The sequence below is a fragment of the Capricornis sumatraensis genome, chromosome 7 (genome assembly GCF_032405125.1).
Source record: "Capricornis sumatraensis isolate serow.1 chromosome 7, serow.2, whole genome shotgun sequence".
Taxonomy (NCBI): Eukaryota; Metazoa; Chordata; class Mammalia; order Artiodactyla; family Bovidae; genus Capricornis; species Capricornis sumatraensis.
Genome location: NC_091075.1, coordinates 15055633 through 15074242, shown reverse-complemented (window position 1 = coordinate 15074242; position 18610 = coordinate 15055633). Strand labels below are relative to the sequence as shown.

The following is an 18610-nucleotide window of genomic DNA, read 5'->3' as shown; positions in this document are numbered from 1 at the left end:
GCCTATTTATGAAGTGCACCATCAAAATCTAGCTGCATAGCTGTAAAAATAACTATAATATAAGCTGCTTCCAGGTGCCAGAACTAAAACCCCTGTGGAGAGTTTGCTTGGCATCCAGGCTTCTCCTGCCACGGCCGTGTCAGGAGCCTCTATCTTCCCCAAGAGCCTGTAGAACATAAAATAGCGTATTGACAAATTCTATTTAGATTTAATTGTATTATAAACACAGAGACTTATATAGGTGTAAAAACATAGGATCAGATAATTTGACTCTTTTGATTCATGTCACTTACCCTCTAATATTCAGCATTTACTTTGGGGGCATAGATCCTACAGCAAAATAGGAGAAGGCCCCAAATTGCTATAAATTATCTACCAAGTGATGATTTCCTCAAAGATAGTTGGAGATATTGATACCTCTCAAAGATGACAATATGTGGCTTACAAACTTAGGTATATTTGCAAAAGAAAATAGTTTCTGCTAATAGATCTAACTTGATGTTTAGTCCATAATTCTACAGCGCTTCACTGGCCAAATACCTACTGGCTAAAAGTGAATGAAATCTTGCTTCTATAAATAAGGTGAAAGTTTGCCTATCTCTTTATTTTCCCTTGTGGGCTTTGGGCTAGTATTTTGAATACAGATCTTTAATTCTTGGGCTAACCTGTATAAAACATAGTCTATTTAAGATACCAACGTGTTTGTCATTTGATTAGACAAATTGACTAGAAAGTAAGGAAATTGCATCTATGCACATATTGAGTTTCACCCATTACATATGAGTATGTAATTCAGAACTTTGAAATTGAGATTTACCAAAACTGTAAAGCATTGCTTATCAAGGCCTAAATCCCATTGTGAAGCCAAACCTCAGTTTTGGTCAGTGTCGGCTGGCAATTCATTTTCACGCTGGCAGCTCTGTGTGCGCGCGTGTGTTGTGGGTTGGTCTTAGAAACGGTTTTTCGTGCTCTTGCATCTCATTGCCACAGCAGCCAGCATTCTTTGGTGCTTCACTCACCACACACAGGACATGCACCGGGAACAGTGCTGTCCTTTGAAATACCTTTATTGGAAACACCAGAGACAAACAGGAGAAACAGTGCTTCCACAGGAAGCATGCATCTGGCCACCATTCATCTCTCTCTGTAGCTTCCAGGGGTGTGTCCCAACATGCAGTCATTCACAGCTGGAGAGGAGGAGAAAGAGGTGTGGAGAGAAAGGAAAATGAGTGAAAATGAAACCTCTCTCCGAGGGCTGTCTTCTACTCTACTAATATTTTTCCTAGCTGCAGGGAGATTTACATTTAACACAGATTTAAGCAGTCTATCCTGGGATTACTTTCTGTGTGAATTTCTTATACTAGCAGTAAGCTACAGTTGCCGGTTTAACATTTCTGGGAAGAAAATGAATCAGATTAGGAGGATCAAATTTTATCTTCTGGATTCCCTTGTGCCCTGGCCATTGAGTGGTAGGAACCAGTCAAAAGATGTGTTAGTTTAGTTGCTGGACAGAGAGGTGTGGCAACACAGAGACCCGGGTTTCCTTCTTCCACAGTTGCGATTTATGTCCCCCTGGAAGTTGCACCGTTAGCTAATAGCACGCTTTTTTCACTCTCCTGCTCGGCTCATCATTCCATCCTCCCAACCCTACTACTGCTGTTGGTATATCACCATGACCTCCTGCCAACCTACCAGCCTTCGATCCTTCAGTTCCGACAGGTCTCACACCCTGAGCCATGCCTCGTACCTGAGGGACAGTGCCATGATCGACGACACAGTTGTGATCCCCAGTCACCAGGTACGTGACTTTTTGCCTTTGCGTTTCTGTTTTCTGGAGGCCTTTTCAACATTATCTGATGTTGGAAATATCTGGAAGATTTTTAACCTAAAAAAACACAAACAAAACTGTCTTAATTCGGACGATAAGCCTAGGATAAGAGATTTACAAGTTTTTCAAAAGCATAAAGAACGTTTGCTACATTTCTCAATGAGCAGAGTTTTTCTAAAATAATATACTACTTGTGTCTTCAGCTATACTGGATTCTTCTGTGAAGATTATATATAAAACTCAGTTTCTTTGTGAAATCTCTATTAAAGGAAAATGTAAGGTTGGATGCATTTTAAAGTATAAGATAAAAGGTACAAGTTAAAATATGTCTCTCAATCTTTAAAATTGTTTTCTATGAGAAAAGGTGTAGAATTTGTTATGAACTCAATTTTAGATATGATTTTTATCAGTTTTGACTGTTTTCTGGAAGGAAGTAGATGAAACCTATGTTTTTCAAAGACAACTACACAAGTGTAACCCTACATCAATAATGTAAGTTAAATCGGAATGTATTTTAAATGCCTTAGTCTCATATCATATTTTTAAATGAATGTTTTTCCATGTAATACCACTTTCTGTGATTCCAATTATTGAAGTTCATTATATTTTAATTTAATTGGAAGAAAGTCTTTCTTATTAAATCCAGTGTTCTTTGTGTTCAGGTGACAACTCTAGCCAAGGAGGCAGAAAGGAATTCTTATCGTCTAAGCTGGGGCACTGAAAACTTGGACAACGTGGCTCTTTCTTCCAGCCCTATTCATTCAGGGTGAGTAAATCAATATTATGTATCCAGATCAAGAGGTAAAAAGAGATGAGTGAAAATAACAGCTTTGTCCAGTAGCTTTAGCTGATGGCTAGCTTACAGGGGAAGTGACCTTTTTTAAAAAGGTCATGCTTTATCCGCCATGGACTCTCTCCACACAAACAGACCAGCAAAAAGGGTTGAATTGCACACAGAAGAACGGACCATTGTTTTAAAATAACACATAGAACTGTGTCAAATAGCTTGTTAACTAACCAGAGTATACCTGTGGCCTCCTTATTGTTCATATTTTTGTCTTTAAGATACCTTGAAAAGAGGGGCAAGAGCATTTGCTTTTGAAAGTTCTGTTTACTAAGATTGACTAGTTTAATAAATGCCTTTCCTTGCATATTAATGCATTTAAAATAATGTCCACAGGAGTCTGAGTCATACAGATCTACAAAGGAGTTCACATGATGGTTGAAGTAGGAATATATTAAAAAGGGAGGTTTGAGTGCAACCAGTTAGGTTCTCAATTATCATTCTAAAGTCATTCAGGTAATATATATGACACTACTGAAGAAATGCTGCCTATTTATATTATCTCATTAAAAAATAGGACTTTGAGTTAAAGATTTTAAATATCCTTAAAGATGATCTTAAGTTAGAAGAATTCAATTATTTGGAATATAAATTCCTTAAGGGGCTTTAAATTGTAATACTCTTCACAACTGGTCTTTTTCTTACATTTTAATGGTTTCAAGTTGTATAGTAATTCCATAATTATGAATAAACTTTTTAAATGTTTTTCTTTAATTACTTTTTAAACCCTGCTCATATTTTATCTAACTAAATATAATATTTTGATTTAAATTATTATCCCAAACTCCTTATCCATAATCCCCAGAATGATTTTGAGTGATGGATCCTTTCTTGTTTTTATTATTCTAAAATATTCTCCTTTCAGGAAAGCATTCTAAGATACTGTAGTTTAAAATTTGGGACTTCTTAATCTGATCTGTTAAAGGCTCTTAAAATTAGTTGCATAGATATAACATTAGTTACATAGAATATTGAAAATAATTATAATACTCTTCTATGTTAAATAAGTAAAAGCTAGTTCTTGATGCAAATGTTATTCAGGGGAATAAAAACCAATTAAACCTCGTTCAAATTTACTTGTTTTAAGTAGGAAATGAGATAATTAAAATCTGACAGCTATAAGTGGTTCAAAAAGCATAACATCACATACTAAATTTTTCAACAAGAAGAAGAAGAAAAAAACCTTGGGCCTAGAGTGTTGATGGATAATAGATCAGAATTTAGAAACTATAATCTAGTATTTGAAGTCCATGTCCAGCCTACAAAGTGACAAGATAATTTTAAGCAAACTGTGACATAGAAAAATTGTCTTATTGCAGACCAAGATTTTAAAGATCCTAATTTTTTTACTGTGAAACATGATCACTAACTCTGATCCTCAACTCTGGCTGTACATGGGAATCACTTGGGAGCTTTAAAAATACTGATGCCCAGGCCCCAGCTGAAACCAATTCTATCACAGTCTCTATTGTTGGGGCCTTGCCATTGGTATTTTCTACAAGCACCAGCTGTCAAATATATTTGTTTTATATAGGCTATTAGAAAGGAACACTATTGCCTAATAAAGCTTCGACTATAAGTTTGGCTTAGGTAATTAACATATGACTAGTTACCTCAAATATCTTTTTATCCTTTCCATTTACTTAAGTATTCTCTCTTCACACACTGTTGAATTCTGCAACGCACCAAATTTTGTGCCAGGCACCAAGGAAAACAGATGAGTCAGTCATAGCCAGTACCTTTAAGAAGCTTGCTGATGTGTTGTTATTTGAATTTGGGAGACAGTCTCCAAAAGAGCAATAACATGATGGTTAAGAGTGTGCTTTGGAATCATATCAAACAGAATTCAGATCCTGGCCCTGACATTCAATATGTGACACTGGGCAAACTGTGTAAAGTGTTTCAGTTTATTTATCTATAAGATGAATATTATATTATAGACTCCATAGGGGAGACTTAAGGATTAGATGCTTCTTAAGTAGTTAGCACTTTGCCTAGAAAGAATAAGTACTCAATAGATTTTAGCCATTAGTATTTATACAATCCACACACACATCTTTCGCAAACTTCCAGTTAGTGAAACAAAAGTATTCTGAATTCTCTAAATGGGAATAACCAATGTGGTACAATTCATAATGGCAGTGTTTGACTTATTTTTTATCAGGTAATCTATCTTAAGGTTGTGTTTCTACTATAGTATTTGAATGAATACTGCAAAAGATGACTCCAAAGAAATGGATAGTTACCACTAAAAATTCAATATTTCTGAGCGTGACGGTATTTGAAAGCTACTGTGATATTAATATAAATACTGTTTATAATATATCATATAAAAATGACTTCTTATAATTTTATTCACTATACACCAGGTTCCTGAGTAATAGTTTTTATGGAATTTACAAGGAGCTGAGTTTCTCTTTAATTAATTAGGTGAATTCCTAAGCCACTTCAAAGCCTGCCCAAATTGTAAGAAAAAAATAATTTTTGATAGAGAAGATAATAAAGCTAGCTTTTATAAGCATATGTCACTAATTTGTGGATAATGATCTATTAGATTAGATGGAGATTTTAGATTAATAGAAGACATAACTTCTACCAATAAACACCATTATTTTCTTTTACTTCTACTGTTTCCAATGACTAGTGTTCATCACAATAGGAAAATAGGTCTCGGTGATTAAAAAATCTGTTCTGACCAATAAATACAGCCAGTACCTAGCAAAAGAAAGGCTGACTGTAATATTGTTGTTGTTGTTGTTCTTAAAGAAGTTGCCTTACTGATTCACAGCGTGATGATTATTTCTAGTATCCTAACCATGATCACATCCAGTGCAAGCTTGGACAAGAGCTTAAATTTTACATTTCTTCCCCATTTCATAAGTGCATAATGAATCAACAGATGTAAGCCACAAATTCCTATCAATAGCTAGTTTTGTGACTCATTTTAAATATTATTTCAAAAGTCTTTATTGTTATAGTTTTTTAATGTCAGCCAAGTACCAACGAATAAATGCCAGTTCATAATGTCGTATATAAGACATAGTAACTAGAAGTCAATAGGAAAGTAAACTTTTATAGGACTTTTTCATAAAAACATGTTGAAGATGGTTTTGCTGTGAACCTAAAACTACTCTAAAAAATATAGTCTATTTTTTTAAAAGGTAAAAATGTTAGCTCATATAGTGGAAGTTGATATTTGAAATTCATAGAAATTAAAGATGTTTTTCCTTTGATGACATCAATATTTATCTAAGTACCTGTGGCAGTTAATTTAGTTGTTCATGTATTTCAAACACTCTTTTTTTTTTAATGGTACACGAAGGTAAATTATTTGGGGTGAAGAAAATTGTTTCATAAAACAACTGCTTTGTCAAGTTAGGTTTCTGGTCCAGAGGATACACATATCCATTTGTAAATCATCAGGTGTTGAAAACCCAAGTGGACTCGTATGAAAACGCACGGAGCATTTTGAGGAAGAGCAGATTCAAGTAGAAGAGGCATGAAAGACAGGACCGTAAAGCAAGATCAAACAATGTGACCAGTGAGAAAGACAGGGAATGGAAGTCTTGAGAAAGCACTAAGACTTCGTTCACTTAGTTTTTGTTACCTGTAGTAGGTAATTAATGTTACCTACTCTGCCTTATAGTTTATGCTACTGTTTGTCATTGGAGCTAATTTTTAAATAGCACCTTTTCTGTTTGCATTTCTTACGTAGCAGCCCAAAGGGCACTACCATTATTTTGAAAGTATTAAAAGTGTGAGTGAAAAGCTATGGGGGCAAAACTATGTCTATCAAATCAAAGACTTTTTATCTTTCTTTATACTGCCCCTTGATGTTGTGTAGCTTCTTGGATATTTAGACTTTGAGTATCCACATACACCAGTGTTGAGTAAGGCCACAAATCCCTCTCCAGTGATTTTATATCCCAGTTCCCTAACATGGGAGTTACTCCATAGCCCCCATATCTGGGTCTTCTCTCAGCCTTTTCATAGAGCTGTATCTCATTTGTATTTCCATCCTTTTTTTCAGTGGATACGGTATTGGTATATAAATATTTCATTTGAAAGTCACTTCTGATTTCCTTCTTTATATTTCACTTTATCCATTCCTTCTCTGTGCTAAAGTATCTATTCTGTTGCAGCCGCACCTCTCCATGTCTTGATCGTGACAACAGCAGGTGAACTTCCGTATAATTCCTACTCTGAACATGTTGCCTCTCCTCTTCCCCTTTCTCCATGTCCTTCTCCCTGTACCTTGCCTCGGGATGCTTTAGTGTGACCGTACCTAGCCAGAGAGAGCAAGAGAGGGCGCACACGAGGGAGAATGGTGTATTGCCTCCACATCATGACCATTACTGAATTCCCCATTATGGTACAGGGACAGCGAGTATTTGTTATTTTGTTGGAAATAAGTGGGGTTATGCTAAAATGAGTGTAGACCTAATGTGAGAGGCTGTCTTCCTCATAAGTCTCCGTATCTCTGCTTCTTTTGAGAGAGAAAGGGCTACATAGAGCTGAAAGATGTTATTCCCAGCAATTATGCAAATTGGTTAAGCTGTTTTCAAGTTATAGTAAAGGTTATGATTTTAAGTGTCACTTAGCAAGAGTTTTTTAAAGCTATAGTCTAGGGGAACCAAAGGCTGAAAGTTTATTAATAGTGCACTTGCTTGCTAGTACTGCTTTAAATGCAACTTTTGATATTTTGGAAATTGTACTATAGAATGATTCCAGTGTTCTAAAAATATCTATGCTTCTATGTTATTTTGATAAGCTTATTTTTAAAAGTTCTTATCAGACTACTGGTTATAGTATTTTTATTATACAGTCATGCATCAGGATCAGGATACTGAAGATTGTCTACAAATCAGACAATTTTCAATTTTGACAAATTTATATCCATTTTTTTTTACTTTTTCTGCAATACCCACTAAATATTTTGTGTCTATACATGAACATAGTGATAAATACATTTTTGGTGATTTTAACAGGTTTGAGGCACTTTATTTCAAAGCTGTTTTCATCCGTTTTTCAGTTGATGGAATTTGGAAGATTAGGAAGAAATTAAGGAAATTATAGAGGACAGGGAGCTCACGGTACGGTTTTCTCACAGTAACCCAGAAATGAGATTTGATTCAAGGCCCTCTTGCTATGTATGTGTAAATCACTGAAGCACCCTGATGACAGATTTTTTTTCCTATTTTCACTCAATAACTAACTCTGAATGCTGCAATTTCCTCCCCATCCTTACCCCATGGTCCTGGATGAATTAAACGTAAACCTAAGGATTCATAACTTTCGGGGTGGAGGATATAGTCCTCAAAAGACCAGAATCATTGTTTTCTGCTGCCTCCACTGAAGCATGTATCTGTCTAGCTAATCAACTACATATTCCTAGGCAAGTCATCTGCATAATAATGGTGGATTGCTTTTGCTTTTATCCCTTTTAAATTGTGATAACAGTGTATCTCACAATTTCGAAAACTTCAATAAGGATTTCTACTTTGCATGACTGCTGAATTTCCTTTGAAGAGTAAGATAAACAATTAAAACCAAGTATGTTATGTGATGTTTTTTTGTCTGTACAGTCTGAAGTCAATGTTTAGTGTAGTATGTGTATAGATTTTTTGCAAAACTACTCTTGATTGTTTTAGCCATACAGCAAAAGTAGTATATATTTCTTGGAGGAATAGCAGTTTGTTTTTCAAATAGTAATGCTTCCAGAACTTATGAAATGGAACATTCCAGTAGGTCGCCTAACCTAGTTAGAATTTTAATACCAGAATGCCGAATTAAAGTTTGAGTTTAATCAAAGTCTCTCATTTTGGGGATGAGAAAACTGAAACCTAAAGATGTTAAATGACTTGCCGGAGGTTACAGCAGAAATTCAACACAGGGTTAGATCTCGTGATAGATCCAAGCTGGAGCCAGGAAAGAATGTGGTACTTGTTGAATTATCTTGTGCTCTATACTAATAGTGTTTTTTACATCTTCTTTAGTACAGTTCATAAACTCATCAAAACTCCATATTAAACTACTTTAGCAAAGTTCTGGGTTCACTGTAGGTATTTAATAAATGTTAGTTTCTCTGTTTAACTTTGTATATTATATGCTAATTTTAAGACATTCAAAATATATAAAATTATATGCATTTATTGAATTCTATCTGCTTGACCCACAATGATTTAATTCTCATTCTACGCTTAAAAGTGGTGATAGGATTATCCCTCATTGACAGATGAGGTTTCAGTCACAGCTCACAAACAATGGAACTGAACTTCAATCCATTTATCAATACATTTTACTTTAGTTCTTTTCATCTCCCAGTGTTAGGGTTAGGGTTATCTTGTCCCATTTTTAATCTCCTGAAAATATGAGAAAATCAAATTTACTTAATCAAATCTGGTATGTGAACTAATTTCTCTCATGATTCACCCTAACCTTTCACTTCTTCCTGTGATACAAAAAAAAAAAAAATAGTCTCTTAACATCTGCTTTTTGAAATTGTTATACATCACAAAATAACTATCCACTAATCTATTACCTCAGCTTCGCTGGTGGCTCAGTGGTTAACAACCCGCCTGCCAATACTGGTGACGTGGGTTTGATCCCTGGGTTGGGAAGATCCCCTGGAGAAGGAAATGGCGACCCACTCCAGTGGGAAATCCCATGGACAGAAAGGAGCGTGGCACACAGTTGGACACAACTGAATGACTAACACACACATCCAAGCAGTAACACCTTTGGATATCCTGATATTTTTAATGAAAATATTCAAATGCTAAGCCAATTTTATATTATAAACTATTGGGATTCACTGATTAGCATGTTGACTTTTATCAAAAGACTTTGTATCAGTACCTAGAAAAAAAAATTGAATGGTTACTTCTCTTATTCTCTTTTAGTTGAAGGAAAGACTTATATATATAATTCTGCATAGTCAGCTTTTTAATTAGTTGGAGAAGGAAATGGCAGCCCACTCCAGTGTTCTTGCCTAGAGAATCCCAGGGATGGGGGAGCCTGGTGGGCTGCCATCTGTGGGGTCACACAGAGTCAGACACGACTGAAGTGACTTAGCTTAGCTTACTTTAATGAAGTCTGACTGGTGTTTGGTCCCTGGTTGTCCAGGGACCAAAGAATTAAATAACTTTCTACTTTAGCCTTCTTTTCAATTAGAAATAAATATATACAGCTTCTCACAACTTACCCTTTTCACTCTTCCACCATTCACTATTAAGCAGCATCTACAGTTACACTATTTGAGTCTGATTTGCTTAGAGTATTCTCTTACTAAATTTGTAAACATTTTTATTCATGTTGACTATCAATATTTAGCTCTTTCATGACTTCCCATCCTTTTGTTTCTTTTGTGATATCTTTGTGATTTACTTTCTTCTCTATCTGCCTGCCCCTCTCTTCCTTCATCTCTCTCTCCCTCTCTCATCTAATAATTCCCTCAATAGAGCTTGTTGTTTTTTATTAGCCTAGTGCACTTCCTTTAGTTATTTCATAAAGACACAAAAGCTTGTTTCTGTTGGAAATTTTCTCTGAATTAGACACATTGCCACTTTAATTTTTCAAATTTGCTTGCTGTTCTGGTGTGATACTTAAATACAATTTTCTAGATCTATGATGACACCAAGACATATATAGTTAGATTTATTTACTGCAGCTCCAGTCTTTAAGTCCTTTTACTTCCCAGTCTTTGGTCTTTCTTCATATAGTTTTCACTCCTAACAAAATCATTACTTTGGTGTATCCAAACTCTTGGTTTTCTGCTTGCTCTCATTTTCTACTAATCCTCTATCAAGGGAATTAAATATGTTCACTCTGTCATTTTCAAGCAGGGAAATGCCTGTAGAGGAATATTTAATATTGAAGACAATCCTTCTCGTCTATTTAGCTATTTTATGAACTGAAATGTCTGAGTGTAGTAATTTGAATGAGGTCTGACTGGATTGGTCATCCAGGAATCAAAGAATTAAATAACCTTCTACTTTAGCCTTCTCAATTAGAAACAAATATATACAGCTTCTCACAACTTACCCTTTTCACTCTTCCATTCATTCACTATTAAGCAATTGCTTATTAACTGCCTACTATGTGCCCCATTCACATTGCACTAGGCACTTGGGACACACAGGAAGAAACACGGAGGACAAGGTCACTGCCACTGTGACACTGATATGGACCTGTGTGTGGTTTAGTTCCTTCCTCCTTGACCAGGAGAGTAACTGGTTCCGAGTAAGTGAAATCATCATGTGACATTTGGGGCTTAGACTGTGAGCATCTCGGCAGCAGTGACTATGTCTTTACTTTCTGTATCCTTGCCAAGTTCCTAGCAGAGCACCTGGCACTTTCAAGAAGTGTACAAAATGTGACATGAAAAGCAGCGTGGAAATTTTGGGGTACATGAGAACAAAAGAGAATTTCAAAAGAAAGTAACATAGAAATCAGAGAAAGTAATCAAACATGTAGGTGCTCAGACATTGTTACAGCCAAGTATATAGCTACTTCAATTCACTCCTTACAGAATCCACCACTAGAAGATATTCTAAATGGAATATATAGGCTGTGAACCATTACTGGAATAAATATAGTGAAAATATAATAGCATGTACCATGAATGGGGAAACACCCTGGATGCTTTCCAAAAATACAGATAGTATTGGATATTGATAATATTAATCAGATGTATTATAATAATTCCATACTTTTTTGAGTCCCTGTTCTTCAGCAATGGTGCTAGTAATCAAAAGATGAAAAAGAACTCAAAGAAAGTAGAGAAAGTCAGAAATACAGCATTGAGTTCGAAATAGCACCGGTTGAAACTTGAGTCATTTTTTTCTAGTTTTTATAAAAATCAACAATAAATATCATAGTCAAATGAAAATAATAAAATGGGAAATAAACCTTTCTAGTCATCTAGACGTTTTACCAGTTCTTTCATTCTTTTGAGCGATAGTGCATTTTAAAAAGCAAATAGAAAATAATTTAAGAATTCCTACTTAAACGCTAGTAATAAGAAAAGCAGCCAACATTTTCTCATTGCATTTTGATAAAGACCAGAAACATCCACACTTCAGAGCTGACCTGTTGCTTATACTCCCCAATTTGTGCCCTGTACTAAAAGCTGAGAGGACGGGGTTGGAACTGGTAGGTCTAGACTGGCTCCTGCATGGGGAAAGAAGAGTGAGACCTCCTCTCTCGGTCTCGTTCTGCATGACTTGCTTCAGATAGGCACTCTGGGCTACTTCACAGACATCTGTATTCCTAGCAGCAGGGTTCTGTTCAATAGCATGCTTAATGAGTTCTGTGTTCTGCTATGAAGAGGATGCTAAGGTATTTTTCCTTCACTTATTTAAAAAGAACACAAATATATTGTGCTTCTGTCCCGTAACTTACTTTAACGAAATGCCTTTCAAATGTTTTACGTGCTTGTCATGGATGTAATGTCTGAGTGTGATGAATCTAGTATAGTTCTGTGCTGGTTAAGCTATCAGTAGATCTTACTACACCTATGTGTTGCTTTCCTCTTTCTGTTTTGGTATAAAATTCTTGCCAGTGCAAGGAGAATTGGGAAAGACAGTAATGTTATTTGTGAGAGGGTGTGCACATTATTTGTGTGTGTCTTTGTGTGTACGTATACGACCAGCAGATTGCCTGGTTTAATTTTTCCTCCTTGACAAAGTGAGTGCCTCCCAGACTTTGAGTTTTACACTAACCTAGTGAGACGAACTCAAACTAAGCTGCAGAAACATCCTGAAGGAACCAACTTCAGAGTTGAGACAAACCCTTTCTCTTGGTACAGTTAAAATAAGCCAAATTACCTTGGATCATTATTCCCCTATTCATGAACAATTAGGTTGGCAAAAAAGAAGCAAAAGAAGAGATGCCTTTACATTTCCGAATTACTAGCTATAATTTTCCATGTTTAATTTATTGTAATTTGGGGAAAATCACAATGCCCAGATGTCTTCCATTAACATGAGCCCAGGATTTCCCCCTCAAAACCTAGAGCAGAGGGGATTGATAATCATGTTTTCTTTCTCTCCTATCAATTACAATGGTATAGAAGAGATATTTCTACTTAAGAAGTGAAAAAGCACCTTTGAATCGGTAAATGGGCTCTTCCCAAAGCATTTGATTATTTTGGTTTTCCTCTTTTTCAGAATGTAATCAGTTAAAAACCCGCATCCTGGGTATGACAGTGTTGGAGCAGGATGCATGTACATGGATTTGGTCTTGAGAGAAAGCCTCACAGAATTATGCTAAAATGATCTGGACATGATGTAATTTTTAAAAGTCAAGTTGAGTTAACTTAGAAAAGCTACAATTTAGTCTTTCCTCTCTGCTCTATCTTTATATTATTTCAAACTATGGATTTTTTAGGACGCATATAGAGGGAAGCAAATGCCTCTGCATTTAAAACAAAAGGAGACTCATATTCTTTATGTAATTTCATTCCACTTTCTAAGTCAGATGGATGTATGTTTAATTTACAAGTTCATGTTTAATATTACCATTGTCAAATTAGGGGCAGAACTGTTCTTTAGTAACAGATCAAAAAATGCAAAAGTTAAAACAGCAACCAAACTGAAGTAAAGGCACTGGTATACAGTAAAATTACTTTTTAAGGGCATGCTTTTGGCCACCATGCATATAAATAAGAGATGTTTGAAGAACAGAGCATTATCGGAAAAAAGCTAACTTGACAAAGCTTGTTTATCTGCCTTCGATATTTCAAAACACCACCTAATCTTCCATTTTAATTTTTAGTTTCCTGGTTAGTTTTATGGTGGATGCCCGAGGTGGTGCTATGCGAGGATGCAGACACAACGGGCTCCGCATCATTATTCCGCCTCGGAAATGTACTGCCCCAACACGAGTCACCTGCCGACTGGTCAAACGCCATAGACTGGCGACAATGCCCCCAATGGTGGAAGGAGAAGGCCTGGCCAGTCGCCTGATTGAAGTCGGACCTTCTGGTGCTCAGTTCCTTGGGTAAGGGTTTCTGCTAAACCTCCCAGTTAGTCAACCGGTGAGCTTGAGTCCTCTACATGAAATCACTAGGATGGAGTGGAAAAAGGTACGTCAAGCTTTTGAAAGAAGATTGGCCCCTATGAAATTCTTTAAGAATTGAAAGTAATGCCTCAATGTTTGACTGCACTTAAATGCCTCTTATTTTAAGGCTTTAGTGGGTTAAGCATTCAGGTTGATTATTACTCTTTCTCTTTGGATGTGATAGTAGCTGCCAGGCTTCCACTATGCATAATCATACTTTGGTTGATGGTAGGTATTTTTTAATCTGGATTTCAGTGGGAAAGTCGTAGAGAAAAAATAGAGTTGGCCCTTGAACGATGCAGGGGTTAGAGGTGCTGACCGCCCCCTACACAGTCGAAACTTTGCAAACACCTGAGGGTTGGCTCTGCCTGTAAGAGGCTCCTCCACATCCCAGGTATTGCATCTGTGGATCCAACAACCACTGATGGACCACGTGGTTCTGACCCATTTGCCATTGAAAAAAATCAAATGGACCTGCCTAGTTGTTCAAGGGTCAACTGTACTAGTCTGTTCTGAACATGAACTTGACGTCTTGTATAGTTACTACAAACAGAATCATCATCTTTGCTTTGGAGAGCAGTGTTCTTTATAGCACATACAAAAATTTAATCTATGTGATTTGTCTTTTCTGTTATCAAAATTGCTACCATGAGTTAAAAATTATCCTGGCAGTTTTATTTGGCATAGATTTCATTAAGAGGACAAAAATCCAGAATGACTTTTACCATGCTCATTTTAGCAATTTTGAGCAGAAATAAGCTTTTCTTCTGTTTGTACTGCTGCTGTGATATTACCTGGTATCTCAGTATGCCAAGAAATGAGTAGCACCTCCTGAAAACTGACAAAACAAAGTTTTGGAGGGGGACAAGTTTCAAAATATTTTGAAACAAATCAGTTGTATTTAAGTCTTGTTATATAAAGTCTTTGTGCTGAAAAACTGGGAGAAAATCCTATTCATTATGAACTCTTTTGCTTTGCCAGTGTCATACTGGGGAAGTGGATTTCTTCCTTTAGAACTCAGGAAACTGTTCTAAAGCCTCATAATTTGGAGCAAACTGTTAACAGGTTGTTCCAAATTATGTTCACACCTGAAAAGGTGTGTGTATGTATTTCCCAGTTATGGAAACTACCTCCCATGTCCTCCAATCAGACAGACCACAGATTTAGAAGGAGCCTGTGAAGTTCTGGGTTGCATCAGAAAATTCCATTATGGTTGGAATAATTCCCCAGTGATTCCTTTCATATTCTGTACAAGGTCCTTTCTCCTACAGATAGTCGTAGGCTTTTTAATAATTGTCAGATCTGTTGAGAAATACCCATGAAAACTTCTGGCCTCATTACAGAGTCAGAGTTTTTATTGTATTCCCAACAGCTTTGTCTTTCCTGTGGGGCATATTTTATTTTATTTTTTTTTGGCTCATGCCCTGGCGGTGAACCTAAGCAGGAATAGATCCGACCCCAAGCGCCCTCCTTCCACGCGCCTCCATTGCACACTCTGGGTCTCTGTTCTTGCTCTTTGTGACCAATGGAGGGGGCAGAACCAAACGCAGTGTGAAACCAAACTTCACTCTGTTCATCAGCTCGTGACGCTGGGGTTCTGTGGAACACAACACCTGAAGCTTACCTATGTTCTTTCTTTCACTGCTGCTTTGGATGTACTCAGTAAACTTCACCTGCCAACGGCTCCTCCCCCACTTAATGAGGGAGAAAGTTTGGTCAGCCGCATCCTTCAGCTGGGGCCTCCTGGAACCAAATTCCTTGGGTAGGAGTGACTTAAAACAAATTGATGGCTGCGGGCCCCCATTCTTCTCCTCCTTCTGCAATATGATTTCTCTTTTTGTCATTGTGCCCATGACATGTCCCTCTCTATGATTTAAATTCTGTACAACCTATCTTTAGTGGACCATTTCTGACCCTTGTGGTATGTGACTTTTATTTTTGAGTGATGTTTTTATATCTTTTCCCTTAAGTGCTGTGACCTTCATTTTCGTTTAAAGCATGAGATTTCTGCCTAGTTGTACTATGTGCTAGTTACGATGTTGTTATGATAAATTCGGAGTCTGTATCAAAGCAACCTGGACTGAAAAAAAAATCAAAAGCCTCTCTGGATTTCGAGAGTGAATGTGACCGAAACACAGTAGGGCCGTGCATGTTCTGGATCCTGAATAAAATAGGCACTGGACACAACCTGGCTGCCTGCTGAGCGCTCCTGTAGCGCCGCCCTGTGTGCACATGCCTATGTCTCCTTGAATGGAGGAAATAGACGGAGAGAGTCCTTGAGTGCATGCCTCTCGAGTTCCGAAGCAGTTGTCTTTTCTGACATCTCCTCATTTATGGCACATGAAATTACGCAGTGTATGAGCCATTTTCCCTCTTAAACCATTTTGTCATTTTGCACCTTGTAGAAAACATTTAAAGAGATTGGCATACCTCATAGATATGCATGTACGTTTCTTTTGGTTAAATGTGTTATCCTTACGTTTATCAAAGGAGAAGTTCCAGAATGCCACATGCACTCACAGGGAGACATCATTGGCTTAAGGTAGCAGCATGGCCCCGAGGATTGGTGCCCCTGAGGTGGAGTGCTAGCTGCAGGGCTCCGGAGGATGGCCCCGCTCTGTCCCTGTCCCCAGAAAGAGAAGAATTCCAGGTCACTTTGCAACAGACCGCATCGAGGTGCTTGTCTTGCTGGTGGTTAGCTCCTGTCCACACTGAATGTTCTGCCTTGCTGTGTCAGGCCTGTGATCGTGGAGATCCCTCATTTCGCTGCCCTGCGAGGAAAAGAGAGGGAACTGGTGGTCCTGCGCAGTGAGAACGGGGACAGCTGGAAAGAGCATTACTGTGAATACACGGAGGAGGAGCTGAATGAAATCCTGAATGGCATGGATGAAGGTACTTCATACTGAAGGTTTTAAAAGGACTCTGAAGTGGAGGCATGATAGTGATGCATTTGTTTATATCCCGGGGGGGGGGGGTGTTACCTAATCCAATTTTCTCTGCTGGTGCTTGCACAGTAAAGCCTGCCTATTGACACGAGGTTGTGGTGAAGGAAATAATACCAGGTTATTGCAGGTGCCAAACAAGAAGTCTGGGTTTTTGAGCATTAGCTGCCCAGACCCCTTGTTTAGCACCAGTGACTCAGTGGTAAAGAATCCATCTGCCAGTGCAGGAGACGTGGGTTTGACCCCTGGGTTGGGAAGGTCCCCTGGAGAAGGAAATGGCAACCCACTCCAGTATTCTTGCCTGGGAAATTCCATGGACAGAGCAGCCTGGCAGGCTACAGTCCATGGGGTTACAAAAGAGTTGGACATGATTTAGTGACTAAAAACAATAGAGTGTTCTGGTATATTACCATGGTGATGCATTGGAGTGCACAGTATATTTGCCTTGTCTTATTTTTGTTGCATTCAGGAAAATGAAATTTTTTAATAGTAAATATCTTGGATTAATAAAGAAATACAGTCCATCTCTATCTTTCATGCAAACTTTTCTAAAATACATATATATGGAATTTAGAAAGATGGTAATGATAACCCTGTATGTGAGACAGCAAAAGAGACACAGATGTAAAGAACAGACTTTTGGACTCTGTGGGAGAGGGAGAGGGTGGGATGATTTGGGAGAATGCCATTGAAACATATATACTATCATTTAAGAAACGAATCACTAGTCTAGGTTCGATATAGGATAAGAAAAAAAGAAAAAAAAAAAAAAGAAATAGAATAGATGCTGTTTCCAGAGAAGGCAGTGGCACCCCACTCCAGTACTCTCGCCTGGAAAATCCCACTACAACCTAGTAGGCTGCAGTCAATGGGGTTGCTAAGAGTTGGACACAACTGAGTGACTTCACTTTTACTTTCCACTTCCATGCAGTTGAGAAGGAAATGGCAACCCACTCCAATGTACTTGCCTGGAGAATCCCTGGGACGGGGGAGCCTGGTGGGCTGCCGTCTATGGGGTCGCACAGAGTCGGACACAACTGAAGCGACTTAGCAGCAGCAGCAGATACTGTTTCATAACAAAATGAATAGATATTGGATAATATATCCATGATTTAAAAAAATACCTAATTTGAACATTTAGATATTTAAGACACTGATAAAAAGTGCTAAATTTTTCTATAGGAAAACTTACATATACCCATAACTACTACATTATAGGACAATATAATTTTTTCTTTCATTAACATTTTTCAGTTGGAGGAAAATAGCTTTACAATGTTGTATTGTTTTCTGCCATGCAACAATGCAGATCAGCCATATTATGCACATACTGTGTGTGCTAAGTTGCTTTAGTCATGTCGAACTCTTTGCCACTCTGTGGACTGTAACCCACCAAACTCCTCTCTCCGTGGGATTCTCCAGGCAAGAATACTGGAGTGGGTTGCCATTTCATTCTCCAGGGAATCTTCCCAACCCAGGAACTGAAACCACACCTCTTACTTCTCCTGCATTGGCAGGCAGGTTCTTTGCCATTAGCGCCACCTGAGAAGTCCTTTACCTCTCTCTTATGCCTCCCTCCCCTGCCCCATCCCATCCCTCTAGAGCATCACAGAGCACCAGGCTGGGCTCTCTGTGCTATATAGCAACTTCTCACTAGAATAATACTTTTAACTTTCTATTAAGGACTTAGGAAAATTAAGTTCACTCACAGTTTACACTTTTTAAACAGAGAGTTAGCTATGGTTGAATTTCATATGCACACTTACACATAAAGTTAAGGATCGTGTTTTTCATTAGGGCTTTAATCTCTGTAAATCTCAAATCCTAGTTTAGGCCATTTAGCCTCAGGTTGAAATACTTTAGTTTGGCTAGAGGGAGGTGTTCTTTCTTAGACTTCCTGAGGTTGCACAGAGATGAGGTGTCAGTCCTGATAAC

The 18610-nt window shown here is 37.7% G+C and overlaps 1 protein-coding gene across 2 annotated transcripts in view; it reads left to right on the top strand.

Annotated features, from left to right (window-relative positions):
• ANK2 (ankyrin 2) overlaps positions 1-18610 on the top strand; it is a 247787-nt gene that overhangs the window by 184137 nt on the left and 45040 nt on the right. For both annotated transcript variants that reach the window (XM_068974921.1, XM_068974920.1), the window contains 6 exons: positions 1696-1798; positions 2491-2594; positions 6815-6850; positions 13449-13673; positions 15397-15495; positions 16471-16625. In XM_068974921.1, coding sequence (XP_068831022.1) covers positions 1696-1798; positions 2491-2594; positions 6815-6850; positions 13449-13673; positions 15397-15495; positions 16471-16625 — 722 coding nt within the window. The remainder of the gene's footprint in view (positions 1-1695; positions 1799-2490; positions 2595-6814; positions 6851-13448; positions 13674-15396; positions 15496-16470; positions 16626-18610) is intronic.